General features: G+C 45.1%; 3 protein-coding genes across 4 annotated transcripts; 1 reads left to right on the top strand and 2 right to left on the bottom strand.

The window, feature by feature from the left end:
• Positions 1–1,940: 1,940 nt before the first annotated feature.
• On the bottom strand, positions 1,941–3,273 carry LOC126316930 (uncharacterized). Its single transcript, XM_049992959.1, has 3 exons — positions 3,026–3,273; positions 2,826–2,920; positions 1,941–2,724 (listed from the first exon to the last, which is right to left on the bottom strand). Exons 1-3 carry the CDS (start codon positions 3,207–3,209, stop codon positions 2,104–2,106), a joined length of 900 nt encoding a protein of 299 aa, XP_049848916.1. The 5' UTR covers positions 3,210–3,273; the 3' UTR covers positions 1,941–2,103.
• Positions 3,274–3,887: 614 nt separating this feature from the next.
• On the top strand, positions 3,888–4,869 carry LOC126317004 (probable tRNA N6-adenosine threonylcarbamoyltransferase). The gene is made up of 2 exons (XM_049993038.1): positions 3,888–4,068; positions 4,132–4,869. Exons 1-2 carry the CDS (start codon positions 4,042–4,044, stop codon positions 4,867–4,869), a joined length of 765 nt encoding a protein of 254 aa, XP_049848995.1. The 5' UTR covers positions 3,888–4,041.
• A 15-nt stretch (positions 4,870–4,884) lies between these two features.
• Positions 4,885–7,855, bottom strand: LOC126316929 (uncharacterized). 2 transcript variants are annotated; one of them, XM_049992957.1, is made up of 5 exons: positions 7,834–7,855; positions 7,571–7,652; positions 6,471–7,049; positions 6,377–6,405; positions 4,885–6,253 (listed from the first exon to the last, which is right to left on the bottom strand). In XM_049992957.1, exons 3-5 carry the CDS (start codon positions 6,821–6,823, stop codon positions 4,941–4,943), a joined length of 1,695 nt encoding a protein of 564 aa, XP_049848914.1. In that variant the 5' UTR covers positions 6,824–7,049; positions 7,571–7,652; positions 7,834–7,855; the 3' UTR covers positions 4,885–4,940. The 2 variants fall into 2 exon arrangements, with proteins under 2 accessions (XP_049848914.1, XP_049848915.1); XM_049992958.1 differs by having other exon boundaries at positions 6,377–6,402.
• Between the last annotated feature and the right edge of the window lie 5,075 nt (positions 7,856–12,930).

Genomic DNA, 12,930 nt, shown 5'->3' with positions numbered 1-12,930 from the left:
CTGGCCCCGGCTTCGCCTCTCTGCCCCCCGGCGTCGACAAAAGCCCCTACCTGGAGGCCCTGGAGCTCCTCGCCGCCGCGGAAGATCGCGGGACCCTACTTCCAGACAAAACTCCCGACTACGCCGTCGACGCGATGCGGCGCGCCAAAGAGTACCTCATCGACATCTTCCAATGTCTGTTCTCAGTCTCGGAGCACGCCAGGTGGAACTCGCGCGAAATGCTGTCCTGCCTTCAAGGATGCTTCGAAAACGAGTCTCCAGAAGAAAGCGACGAAAACGAACAAGACCCAAGCTGCACTTCGCCCAACCCCCGCCACGCTGCCCTGTCTACCGCTCCGAACTCGGAACAGACCTCAGAGACCCAACAAAACAACAACTCGGACCAAGACGCCTTCACCCCCCCCAATACCTCTCTGTCCACGTCCGTCGACGCACCCCCCGCAAAAAAGCCAAATCCAGTGACCGGTGCTCGCCTCAGCCTGTACTTCGCACTCGTCCTTCAGGGCGAGCTGGAATCCGGCATCAGCACCGGCCACCTCGGACAATACATGAAACTAATAACCACCTTGTCGAGAACTTCGCTCTCGCCGGAAGACGACGCGACAATCTGTTCCGTCTGCGAACTGTTCCTCGACATTCTCTCTCGCTTCAGCTTCGTCCAGTTCTCCGTCATACGACTGCTTGTTTCCTTCGTCCTAAACCATCACCCAGACCCCGTCTTCTCCATCGGGCTCGCCTGCCACATGGCAATTGTGTGTTGCTCCGCCGGCCTGGATGGCCACGACCACCGAGAAAACCGTCCATGCCAACCAAAAGACAACCACCCTATAGTCGAAATCGTATCCTCATTGCGCGTGTACGAAACCAGCCAATGTCGAATGCAAAGCCTAGACCTCTGTCTGAAACACATGGCGGGATTCCTGCGGAAGCACTGCACGCGAAAACTAACAAGCTGGCTTTCCTACGGCACAGAGCAAGCGCTCATCACAGAAGCCCTTGAGTCTCTGATTCACACTTCTCTCCCTTCTCATTCAATGACCCTAACCGTCTGGCTAAGGCTGATTGTCGTCGCCTTCACCCTCTACTTCTCCCTCGGAAAATTCCTCGCCCAACTCAGAGCCTCGGCCGCCCCTCTCTCTAAAACGTTCGGACGCCCCCGTCCTGCGTCTGACTCCCCAAGAACCACCGATTTACAGGCTGCGGACCTCCAAATCACGGAAACCAACGTCGGTTGGCTGTCAAAAGTCATTTTGTTCTCTATTCCTCTTCGGCGAGCTATCCAATCTAAGCGATCTCTCTTCGCTAGGCACCAAGAAACCAGAATTCCAGCACTTCTAGCCAAGCTAGACGGGTGCGACATCCTCCTCAGACAGCTCTGTGACTCAACCTCCGGTGATCTCCGGCACCATTTGATGCTTCTCCTCTCCCACGTCCACACCGCCGAACGCGGGCAGCCTTGGCTCGCCCAATCTCTTCAAGACCTAGCCACCTCTTCTCCTCAACTCCCCGCAAAACGAGGCAGAAAACGGCGCGCAAGGCACTTCATTCGCTCCAGAAACGCATTCATCGACACCGTCCTTAAAGAGGAAGAATACCTCTGCGAAGACGACGACTATGCAGACCTCGAGGATTTCATCGACCCTACAGACTAAAGAAGACACGAACCCTCAAAAACTCGGCCCGAAGAGGCCATTCTGCTCTATTGCGGTCATCATATTCAAACTATTGGGCACGGTGGCCGCGCGGCGCTGAACCAAACAACCGCGCCACGATAGACGTGCAATGTTCTTGTCCCCACTTCGAGCAACGGCCTAACGTGGTTCACGTTCGCACTGGCGCGCGGCCGCTTGTCGTGCTGTGACGGCCGCATCACATGGCGCGCACTAAACCGCTACATCAGCAATCGTATAACACAATGTATATTAAGCCGTTATGCCGACGATTGTGTAAATTGATACATTAAAAGCGATCACATTGATGCCTGACAACTACGTGATGCGCCGAATCGAGCCTTCTATCCTGACTGCGACGAAGAAAGCACGACCCGTTTTTCATAGGACAGGGGGCCTTGACTGCAAAGCGTATGGGCGTCGAAAATAGACGTCACAGAGGTGGTAATTCTGTTTTCTTTAAAAGGTGTCCCGGAATGTTAGGTTCTTTGTTGACAGAATTGAAGTAACGGCTAAACTCAGGGTTTTTGGGCTGATACTTAGGTTGTTGTTGCCATGGGTAATAGGGTGAGTCTTCTGGCCAAGACTCGTCCGAGTCGTCGAGAGAATAGAACGGGTTCTTATTTTCAGAGAAGGACCTGGACTGGAGTTGGAACCACGCCACAGAACACCCGAGGGCGATTAAAGAAGCAACAAGAAGAGAGTTGAAGTACGGTTCCAGCTGTTTTCGATGGGCGTTTATATGCACACTCCATCTCATCGTACTGTCAATGTCATTTTGCCAGGCATGTTGGCGATTCCAACTACTCCTGGTACGCGCGTATCCATAGCTCGGTCTTCGATAAGTTTGCTGTTGCCTTCCGTAGTTATTTTCGGCGGATCTCGAGGTAAATTCCCGGGAACTTGCAGGACTGCTGCGACAACGCAGCATTGAGTCATAATTTGTCCTTTTGCTGGTGTTTGAAAGTATTTCGTATGCTTCCTTGATTTTTATAAATTTATTTTTTGCGTCTGGATCGTGTTTGTTGACATCAGGATGAAATTCTTTGGCTCTCTTATTGAAAAGTTGTAAGAAAACTCGAGTAAGTTCATTTCGCGGAAACGAAGCAACGACATAGCTGTCAGCTCTGTGTATGTTTTATGTATACAGCATACCCGTAAAAAAGCAGATTTTATTTCTTGATCTGAGGCGTTCTGCAACACACCCAGTATGGCATAATAATTCTCGTTATGTCCGAATTTTGTTGCACCTGCGAGAGATATTGATCATTATTGAATTGTATCGCTCGATCCTAGCATAGGAGCGAGGAACGCAAAGGCTGCAACTTTTTACAGTTGTAACCTAAAAAACTTACTGTACTGCCTGCGCTGGCCAGAGAGTACGGAGCTGCCTGCTTCGAGATTAGTCGCGCAGTTGAGAAAGGTCCTCGGTCGCTGATAATGATGAAGCGCGTTAAGAAATAGGCAGTCGCGCTTCGTGAAAGATGGATAAATTTCGAGGTGGATGGCAGATAGCCTATGTCCGCAGGCCAGAGACATGGTCAACAAAAGAGTGCGACAATCTACGGAGACCAGTCATATGCCAGGTCAACACATCAACCCTGAGACTGGTGTGGCCTGAAATTTTTTTTAATATCTATGCACTACAATCGTTGAGATACACAAACGCGTATTTTATCTGCGCAATTTTACGAATTTCAGGCGATAGACGTTTCCTCAGAATTTGGAGCGTTCGCATCTCGTTCAGAAATTCGCCAGGGGATGCGCTGGTTGGGTTTTGAATGTAGATGGGCTCGCATTTTTTTTCTTGAGTCTGAGTTCGGCATAGAGAATGCGGCTTTGTGAGCCAGACTTTTGGTGATCGCGCTTCAAGAGGGCTGATGCAGAAAAGTTTTGATTTGGGCCGAAAATTTTCTCGGAACGCTTGGCCGAGAGGCAACGGTTTCACGCACGAAGATGGCGTTATTGCAAAAAAAAAAAAAAGGCTTCGAGAGCTGCTCGGTTTTTTATCTGCGCCTATGAAGTCGAATTACGAAGGCGCTGCGTTGCATGTCCTCGGGTTTGAAGGGAGTGCGAACAAGATCGGGGTTGGCGTGGTGAGCATGAATGGCGACATTCTTTCGAATCCGCGCCACACGTATATTTCTCCCCCTGGAACTGGCTTTCTCCCGAAAGAGACGGCCAGACATCACCGAGAATGGATATTCGCCCTGGTATTCCAGAGCTTGAGAGAGGCCGGAATTGGCGTTCGTAGAGGGTTTTTTTGAGACAGCACTTCGGTTTTTCGCTGGAAGAAGGGGCGCAGGGGGTAGACTAACAGGAGGTTTAGCCGCAGGACCTGGCATGTTTGGCATACACTAGGGGACCCGGCATGGCGGCGAGTTTGCGGAGCGTTGCAGTAAGTGCGTATGACAGGGCTACAAAAAGGAAAGGTCTTTTTGATCTGACGAGGGTCTATCAGGTGGTTGTTAGGATGCTTGGGCAACTATGGGGGAAGCCGATTGTAGGCGTGAATCACTGTGTGGCCCACATTGAAATGGGGAGGCTGGTGACGAAGTCAGCGAATCCGGTAGTGTTGTACGTGAGTGGAAGCAATACACAAGTGATCGCATATATGAAAAAGAGGTACAGAATATTTGGGGAGACCATCAACATTGCAATAGGAAACATGCTTGACCGATTTGCCAGGATCATCGGGTTATCGAACGATCCCAGTCCGGGTTACAACATTGAGTGTGAGGCGAGGAAGGGCAAGAAGCTGGTGGCCCTTCCGTACAACACGAAGGGAATGGACGTGAGCTTTTCCGGAATACTGACGAACATAAGCAGAATGGTGCAGCAAAAAAACGCCGATTGGACAGTGCCCGATTTATGTTTTAGTTTGCAGGAGACGGTTTTCGCCATGCTCGTGGAGATAACAGAGCGAGCGCTGGCGTACTGTGGATCGAACGAGGTGTTGATTGTGGGCGGAGTGGGATGCAACAAGAGGCTCCAAGAGATGATGGGGGCAATGTTGGACCAACGACGTCCCCGTGGAACACTGTGCGCGATGGATGAGCGATATTGTATAGACAACGGGGCAATGATAGCTTGGACGGGCGCTCTACAGTTTAGGTGCGGAGACATCACGCCCTTAAGCGCATCTGACACGACTCAAAGGTTTCGGACGGACGAAGTGCTTGTGGAATGGAGGGATTGAGCAGGCATAAAAAACGTCAAGTCTAAAAATTTTTTTTTACATGATTTACACATATATTGGCAGGAGAAAAGCTACCGCTTTTGGTGCGCGGGTGGCTTGTGCGGTGTTCTGCCCTGCTTGGAGGGCAGAGAGGCGTCTGAGGGCGCGTGGGTTTGTTCGCAGTTCGAACCGTATGGGATATTGCATAGTCCATTGTTGTAGACGATTTGCGCGGGATGTTGAGCGGAGCACAGCGGTAAATAGTCAACGTAGGGCGGATTGTAGCACAGCTCTACAAGTTTGAATCCATTTTGGATGAAGGGGTTCAAAACAGGCGCATTCACAGGAGAATTTGGGGTCGGCTGAACTTGCTCGTTTAGAGCAAGCAGCTGAAAATGCGGGACCAGATGCGATTGGCCCTTCGTGGGATCATTTGCAATGCAATAGTGGTGGGAGGGTGTCGTGTAGAAAGATACAGGATGCTGGTTTTCAGGGATAAAATGATGGAGGTGTGGCTGTTCAGGCTGAACGGGTCTGGTCGCGTAAAGCAACAATGACGGATGAGATGTTTCGGTTGACTGATATGGTATAGGCATGGTTTGCTGGAAGAGGTTTCGTCCGTCTGTAGAGGGTGTCTTTGGGTCGGTCGAAGGGGCGGCGTCATGAGTAAGCGAATTTGGAGAATAGACGGTGATCTGCGGTAGATTGTAGGCATCCGAATCGATGTTGAGCGTCTGATGTACCGCTTTTTGGCGCAGAGGAGCAGGAAGAAATTGTGTTTTTTCAATTTGAAAAATTTTTCGAAGACAGATATTGGATTTAGGGGAGACAGTAAAAGCGACTGGAAGCAGCTTTATAGAACAAGCATCCTTTCTAAAATCATAGATTACGATGTATTCATTTAGTGTACATATATTAATCGATCTTGGAGCAAGGCCGTTGGATGTAACAATAAGTGTATATTGTCCAGTATACTCTCCATTAGCTTCTGCACAAAGAAATGCAACTTTTCCAGCCGGCTTGGTTATATTCATTACTTCTTCTTTCAGTAATTGATTGTATTTATAGATACGCATCGTTAGGTTTTCCGCCACGTCCCGTTCCCATAACGTAGTTAAATAAACTGCAACTAAGCTTTCGCGCTTGCTCGCCTCGCTTTGGATTCTCGCCGAGAGGCGACAAATCGTCGAATAAATTTTAGATTCAAGCATTCTCCGCTCCTCAGTTAGGGAAAAACCAGAAGGCGCTGAGCCAGATGACCAAACTGCCTTCACATCACTCATCTGCTTCTGCATCAAAGAAGACTCATCGTTATCATCTTCAAAAGAAGACCAGCCCAAACGGGAATCCGGCTTGGAGTCGGAACTCAATTTGGGTTGCTTGAATTTCTCACTGTGCTCAAAAACTTCAAAAGAAAGATTAGAATTCATCGAATAAATCGTTGAAGATCCGTTGAAACATGCACGACTCCTTCCTACGAGGGCAGAGAGTATTCCTCCTTTTGTTCGCAACGATTTCCATCACGTACATTCCTTTGATGTCTCCTTGTGAGGTCTGCTTATAATTTTTCCGTTATTCAACGCGCACAAAAAGAGAATACAAAAAAAAATAATAGCACCTACCTTTGTTTGCCTGAGTTGTGTGTCCCAAAAATGACCGTTTTACCACGATAGGCACCAGAATTTGGATATTCTCGTTTTCTGCTGTCCACGATGGCGCTAAACATAAGCTGCTTACTTAACTTGAACAGCTTGATCATCAATTCCGCCGAATAAACCGGTAAATCCGGTGTCTGTGTGTTGTATCGCTCTATGTTGAACCATCTCTGCTTGATCCTTCCAGGAAATGACTGAGTCATACTCGCGTCTTCGATCAAATCGTACAGGACAGTTTGAAATTCCGACATCCGGAACGCGAACGATGCGTGGACTACTAACTTGACCTTCTTTCCTATCCCCTTCGTGACACGGATCATCTCTCCAAATGCTATTTCCCTCCACTCCCCCTTTCCACCACGCACCTTATGATATAGGCAACATGTCAGCGTATTCGGATCATCTTGAAAGGATCCGGTCTTTAACGCTTCTCCCAAACTCGCGGTAGGCTGCCTGCAAAAATCAGAATCTCCAGCCGTTAAGCACTTGGAAGAGGCTAGACTTGTCTGACCGAAACAGTAGGGCAAGCCCAAAAGAGAACTGTCTCTAATGTTTAAAGCGTAAAACGTCCCTCAAAGGCATTTTAGCACGCGCATCGCATGCCCGCTCATTCGGAAAGACAAAGCCGGTCAGAAACAATAGAGAAAAATTGAAATGACGTCAAAAGAAATTTCAGAATGAACAATGGACTCGATCTCTACGCTTTTAAATCGCTTCATTTGTCTCGGGGGTGATGCCTACGGCCCAGTTCACGGTACTATACAAAAAATTACATTCTCGCTCAATATAAAAAATCAGAATTCAGGAAAAGACGCCCCGAAAATAGGTGCAAAATTCGAGATTGGTATAAGCGTCAATTGTCTATTTTTCTCTTTCCACAGCAATTACTCTTTCCTGAATCAGTACATCTTCAGGATTTATATCGGCTGAGGAGGACATGTGGAAGGTTGTGCGCGACAATTAACAAGCAGAAATAGAGTGAATGTTGCGCAATTCTCGATAAAAAAACACAAAAGTCCAATTCACCGTCACTGCATCAGATCCAACGGAAAAAACAGAGTACACACAATACTCAGTAGATGCGCGATTATAGAAAAATAGCATCGTTTTGAGGAGAGCAATTATCCGACTCCACAAAATGAATATTATCTAAAAAGAAAAAAATTGTAAAGATATATTTTTTTTTTTGAACTGATGGCGTCCGAAAATCGAAAACATCCGCGGCCTCAAGACACCAGGTACTCTCTGCTGTCTTGATCATCTCCTTAAAAACGTTGTCTAACATAATACTCAGCTATTCTTTCAAGAAAAATAATCTTTATCAACGTACCGATCCAACCGGCCGATTCCCAATTTATCTTTAAATGCAGGCACATATCCAGCCCTGTTCGCAATTGACAGGTTATCTTCTTCAAGACTATTCGTAGAAAACATTTTAGATGCACTTGAAAAGGCCTCGTCTTGTAAACCATTCTTTGTTTCCAAAGGCACACTTATATTTTCAGCAATTCGGCTGTTGTGACCAGGCAGGTTGAAGCCTACACTCATGCTTAGACTTGGGTAATTGGAAAACAGCAGCACCTGTCAGTCTTTCATTTAAAGTAGCAGTTGTTAGTGCTAAATTTTCAATGGCTCTTAGCGCTGATATAACCAAAATTTGAATCCAAAAATATTAACATAGAATCGGCCTTATATATTGACAAAAACAATCAAAACCATCCAAAAAAAAACTCAGGTCTTCTATGCATATCTCGAGACATAACCCTTTAACTATCGGGCGATTTTTAGAGTTCTCCTTAGATGATGAGCATTTTCAATCCTCCTTGAATTGATGCGTCTTTCTCAATTCGTCTTTGACGCACTTGCTCTCGTCTAGAAATTTTATGCTATCTTCTCAGAGACACATATAATGCCTTTCCTTGTCAGTCCGGTCTGTAATATGCATTCGAATTTTGGATAATGTATAAACCCCTGTTCACCATTATACGTCCATAAAAAACTCGATGCACGTCTTTCCCTCAAATATCTGTCCCTCGTGCACCCCTCAAGTATGCTCGTGATGATCTCCTGTCACCTTCAAATTGCTCAAAAATAAAATAACCACATTCTAGTCCTGTCAAACCTCGACTGGATTAAAAAACACACGTTCATCGATATTTACCACTTTCCACCTTCTTGATTAAAACTTGTACACCGCTGTTTCTCTCAACCACGTCTGAAGGCCTCTTCACCGTTCAAGCCGCCGAGGAAAAAATCCCACAGAATGGTAAATTACTCGCGTACTTCTTGCCTGATTCCCCTCTTCTCTATTATCCCTTGTGAGGGCAAAATCCGCGGACTCCACAATCAATCGTCCGCGCACGAAATCGCGCATAGCATTCGTTATGCACCTGCATCCGCTAATTGGCTCTAAACCTTCATCGTTCCACGCGCTCCTTCCTGCTTCTTCCCCGTCAATCACCGAATCGCCTCTCTACCGCATTGCGTTATCCTCCTTGAGCCATCGCCATTTGTCGCCATCTCAATCCTGTCTGTTTCTGATGGCCGTCAACCAATCTCTCCAGTGCTCCAGAACACACAAATACCTCGATCAAAGCTGAAAAGTTGCACAAAAATAAAATTGCGCAAAATAATAGTTAAAGACTCTCCGTCAAGCTGGTCTCTATTTGTCATCCATCGGATGGCTCGAATAATGGAGTACCGCATTGCCTGTGGACTCAGCCCTGTCAGTCACAACCGACGCCAGCTCCATAGCACTTGAACCATCCGTCAAAATGCCTACGCGCTCTTAATACAGTGCATGTCCATACGATCCTGTCAAAAATGTACCAGAAGTTGGTTGCAGGCCAGAGATTTTGCCGACGCTCATGGGATCGAATAAAGCGGCAAGCATAGGCAAACCAAATTCTCTGATCCTCGTAGTCGTAAACAGGGTATAAGCGGAACGCGCGATGCGGAGAGGGTCGCCTGAAATTTAGTTGACACACATATTGCTTAGAGAATTCTTATACCCAAGAAACGCATACTCTTTGCTGCCGAGAGTATAATGAGGCGTATATCGGCCTCTTAGTCGCCAAGCCGCCTCCTCTAAACCTGAATACTCATACCGCCAACCTGATACCGCAATCAAAACACGTGCACTCTGCGATAAAGGAACCCGTCGCAAACCTCGCTCAGCGAAAACATTCGGTGAGAATTTCACCGCCGCGCAGTTTTCGCGGGCCGAGATGCAAGAAAGTTCTCCCAGGGATGCTCTCTCTTGTAGGCACAAAAGGTGCAAAAAAGCGGACAAGGCCTGTCAAATAATGAAATAACGATCTTCTCGCTTTGTGTCGCTGGCTTTGACATTTGAGCTTTGCTCGCTTCTTTCAAGTGTATCAGTCACAAACAACGCACCCATGTCTGTTGTCTCCACCAACCGTCTCAACCAATAAAGCAAACAGCCAATCTATCCTGGGGAAACCGCCGGTTCCACGCAACAGGCCCCCATGACAATGGAACAGATCTGCCCAATCCCGTCCACCTTCTAAGGATAAAACGGTATCCCGCCAAAATGCAACTATCCAAAACCCAGGTCGCATACCAGCCGTTAATATAAATAAATTTCCGAATGCTGATGCTATATATCGTATGCATGAGTCCAGCCACGAAAAGGATTTGTCAACAGCATTCACGTATCAAACCCCAGACTATTTTGTCTTAAGAGAGGAAACCCCAGGCTATTCTATCTTAAGAGAGGAAGCCCCGGGCGCTGCACTCTCAGACGTCGTCTATTGAGCGTACGTGAATTTTCCCGACAAGCATCTGTCGCACGCATTAAGCAACATTTTAAAATCTCGACTCAGGGTTCCTTACTTGGCGCCTCCAAAGAAAAAACCTTTGTCACAGAAATGCATATTTATTCGACGCCAGCAGCGCCTCTAGGAAAGCCGAGTCTAGAACGTAGAACAGGGCGGTTGCATCCGACGTGCTCTTTTTCATGTGGCATTCTAAATGCACATGTTTGCTCGTTAGTGAATTTTGAGAGACCACATAAATTTTCAATATTTCAACAAAGGCGGCGAGAGAAACCACAGAGACAAGCCTTTTGATCTAAGCACCGATGAGCAGGTGAGTATTTGCAGATACCTTTTGGTCTCGAAGAATTTTGTTAGCTTATAGGGTCGATTCATCTCGGGGCTAGTTCCTCTGTTTTCTGCTCCGAATCAGAACTAAATCGTTTGCTCTTGCCAACCGAGCAACTGCTAGGTCCGTAAGGATTGTTGTGAGCAGAGAGGCGCTTCCATGAAAACGATCTAGGAAAACTTCTCTAACGGCTCTATCTAATAAACCCAACCCAGGTGCCTCTGCCTACTTTCATTTGTCATAAACACGTCCAAACTCATTGGCTCTTGCGGTCCCCACGTCTGAACGACTTGTACGTGGCGAAATATCCGTTGGCTCTGCAGAAATCCTATATTTGGTGTATTGACAACAATTTTCATGTCGAATGTATATCTGCATATTTCGGCGAATACAGATTTCCAGTATTAGCTGACTACTTAAGTGATTAACCCTTTGTCTCAAGTGACGCGATCTTACTTTTCAATAGTGCCAGTCACTTTTTGATTCATTTTGGGATCTAATTAATTATACTTTTTTGTAAAGGGTTCCAGTGAACGAACTATCCGCCTTACCTGCCTTGTTCTTCAACCATCAATTTAGACCACGGGGGTAGGATTGGCGGCCGTATCGGATGCAATAGGTACAAAATATCTAAATTGAAAAGGGATGTTTATGAAGTGAGAGGGTTTGAGCAAAGCACCCATTTTTTCCATAATGTATAAACAGAATATTTTAATACTAGAGTGTATAAAATAGTAATAAGGAAGAAACTTCTAATAATGCCCAGCGATATGCTTATTATAGTAAGTAGCGTGGACAATATTAACGGTGATGATGTATTTCAAATGCTAATAGAAATTGCAAGAATAGAATATGATAAAGCGTACTCTTGATACAATTTGATAATATGCAAAAACGTAAATAGGCAGCCTACGGTAGAAGTAGATGAGGCACATTGAGAATTGAAAATATATGCGTTGAGGATAAGATAGGTATTGAAAAAAAGGGGATGAGTTGAAAACTAAATACAACGAGATAAAATGGACTGATAATTAAAAGTAGATAATATACAAGAAGAATAGTGATGTATTGAAAGAAATCTTTAAATTTCTTTCTTTTCTTTAATCTCTCTTTTTACTTTCTATATTACATACTGCCAATAACATAAATTTTATCCCTGTTATCCCTGCTATTAATTATAATACTGATATCGGCCGCACTTATCCTTTCATGAAAACTTTAACAGGTTTTAAAGGAACTCACTGTACTTAGGGTAAAAATTTTTTTAAATGCTACCCTGGAAGAAGTACAAAAAGTGAATTTTTGGAAAGAGTACGATAAGACCGGGTATGAATAGACAGGTGATACCAAGGAGAAAAAATGAACATTAGATAGTGCAGTAGAAAAAGGGAGTAAATGCGAGCCAGGATTTTTAGAATTAACAGCAAAATCAAAATGGAGGAGTTCCGAAGTGAATAAATAGAAGAAAAAGAGATTTGCCCATCCGAAGGGAACAAAATTATACAAAGTAAGGGAAAGCGGCACAGATGAAGAAGAAGCTATAAAAAAATAGAGAGGTTACAAAAGATTAGAGACAAGGAAATAGATAAAATAGAGAAAGGATAAATAGGTTAATAAAAAGGGAGGTAGTGTAGGTGACAAAAGACAAAATTTAGATAGTGAACGACAGTCAGATTTAAAAAATAATTATCTGATAACGGAATATTGTACATTTAAAATCTGCTGTTTTTATAAAAGATTTCATGAAGACTTGGATGATATTAGCACAATACTGTTGGGCTTATCAACGGTGGGCAAACTCATAGCAACAATTGCAGTTAAGAAGTAATAGGAGAAAGAAAATCAGAAGATAAAAGAGAATGGGAGAAATAGAAGAAGTAGTAACTGGTACCAAAAAGGTTAAAGAAGACATGGAAATATGGGTAGAGATTAATGGGGTAGCATATTAATCGAAAAACTGATAAATGCTGTAAAATTTTTATAGAAACAAGACAACAGAATAGAGAAATTGACAGATGAAATCAGAAACATAATAGACAGGAGTAATTGGAGATTAATCAGAGAGGTTTAAGAGTTGGAGAGAGAAGAATAAGAAAAACGAAGCAAGTGGTTGCAACAGAAGATACAAGGTTTGTGAGGGGAGTTCACATGAAATGAGCGGAAAGAAATGCGTAAGAGGACTAGGACTATAATATGTCAAGAAAGAAGTAGTACCAGAAAAGGAGATAGAATTGTGTTGGCAAAGACTATGAGAAATAATAAAGCCAATAGATAGTTATGGACGAAGGCAGAGTACAGGTGA

The sequence above is a fragment of the Schistocerca gregaria genome, unplaced genomic scaffold (assembly GCF_023897955.1).
Source record: "Schistocerca gregaria isolate iqSchGreg1 unplaced genomic scaffold, iqSchGreg1.2 ptg000615l, whole genome shotgun sequence".
NCBI classification, from domain to species: Eukaryota; Metazoa; Arthropoda; class Insecta; order Orthoptera; family Acrididae; genus Schistocerca; species Schistocerca gregaria.
Note: the sequence above shows the minus strand (reverse complement) of the source record. Positions and strands in the feature narration are given on the sequence as shown.

What these genes read in the sequence shown, in the direction of transcription:
- LOC126316929 (XM_049992957.1), bottom strand. Translation starts at nt 6,823, where the DNA reads ATGATCCGTGTCACGAAGGGGATAGGAAAGAAGGTCAAGTTAGTAGTC. An exon ending in CACAACTCAGGCAAACAAAG is followed by an intron (nt 6,406 to 6,470) that starts GTAGGTGCTATT and finishes AAAAATTATAAG; the next exon opens with CAGACCTCACAAGGAGACAT. An exon ending in CAAGGAGACATCAAAGGAAT is followed by an intron (nt 6,254 to 6,376) that starts GTACGTGATGGA and finishes TTTCTTTTGAAG; the next exon opens with TTTTTGAGCACAGTGAGAAA.
- LOC126316930 (XM_049992959.1), bottom strand. Translation starts at nt 3,209, where the DNA reads ATGTCTCTGGCCTGCGGACATAGGCTATCTGCCATCCACCTCGAAATT. An exon ending in TGGCCAGCGCAGGCAGTACA is followed by an intron (nt 2,921 to 3,025) that starts GTAAGTTTTTTA and finishes TATCTCTCGCAG; the next exon opens with GTGCAACAAAATTCGGACAT. An exon ending in TAAAATCTGCTTTTTTACGG is followed by an intron (nt 2,725 to 2,825) that starts GTATGCTGTATA and finishes CTTTTCAATAAG; the next exon opens with AGAGCCAAAGAATTTCATCC.
- LOC126317004 (XM_049993038.1), top strand. Translation starts at nt 4,042, where the DNA reads ATGGCGGCGAGTTTGCGGAGCGTTGCA. An exon ending in CGAGTTTGCGGAGCGTTGCA is followed by an intron (nt 4,069 to 4,131) that starts GTAAGTGCGTAT and finishes AGGGTCTATCAG; the next exon opens with GTGGTTGTTAGGATGCTTGG.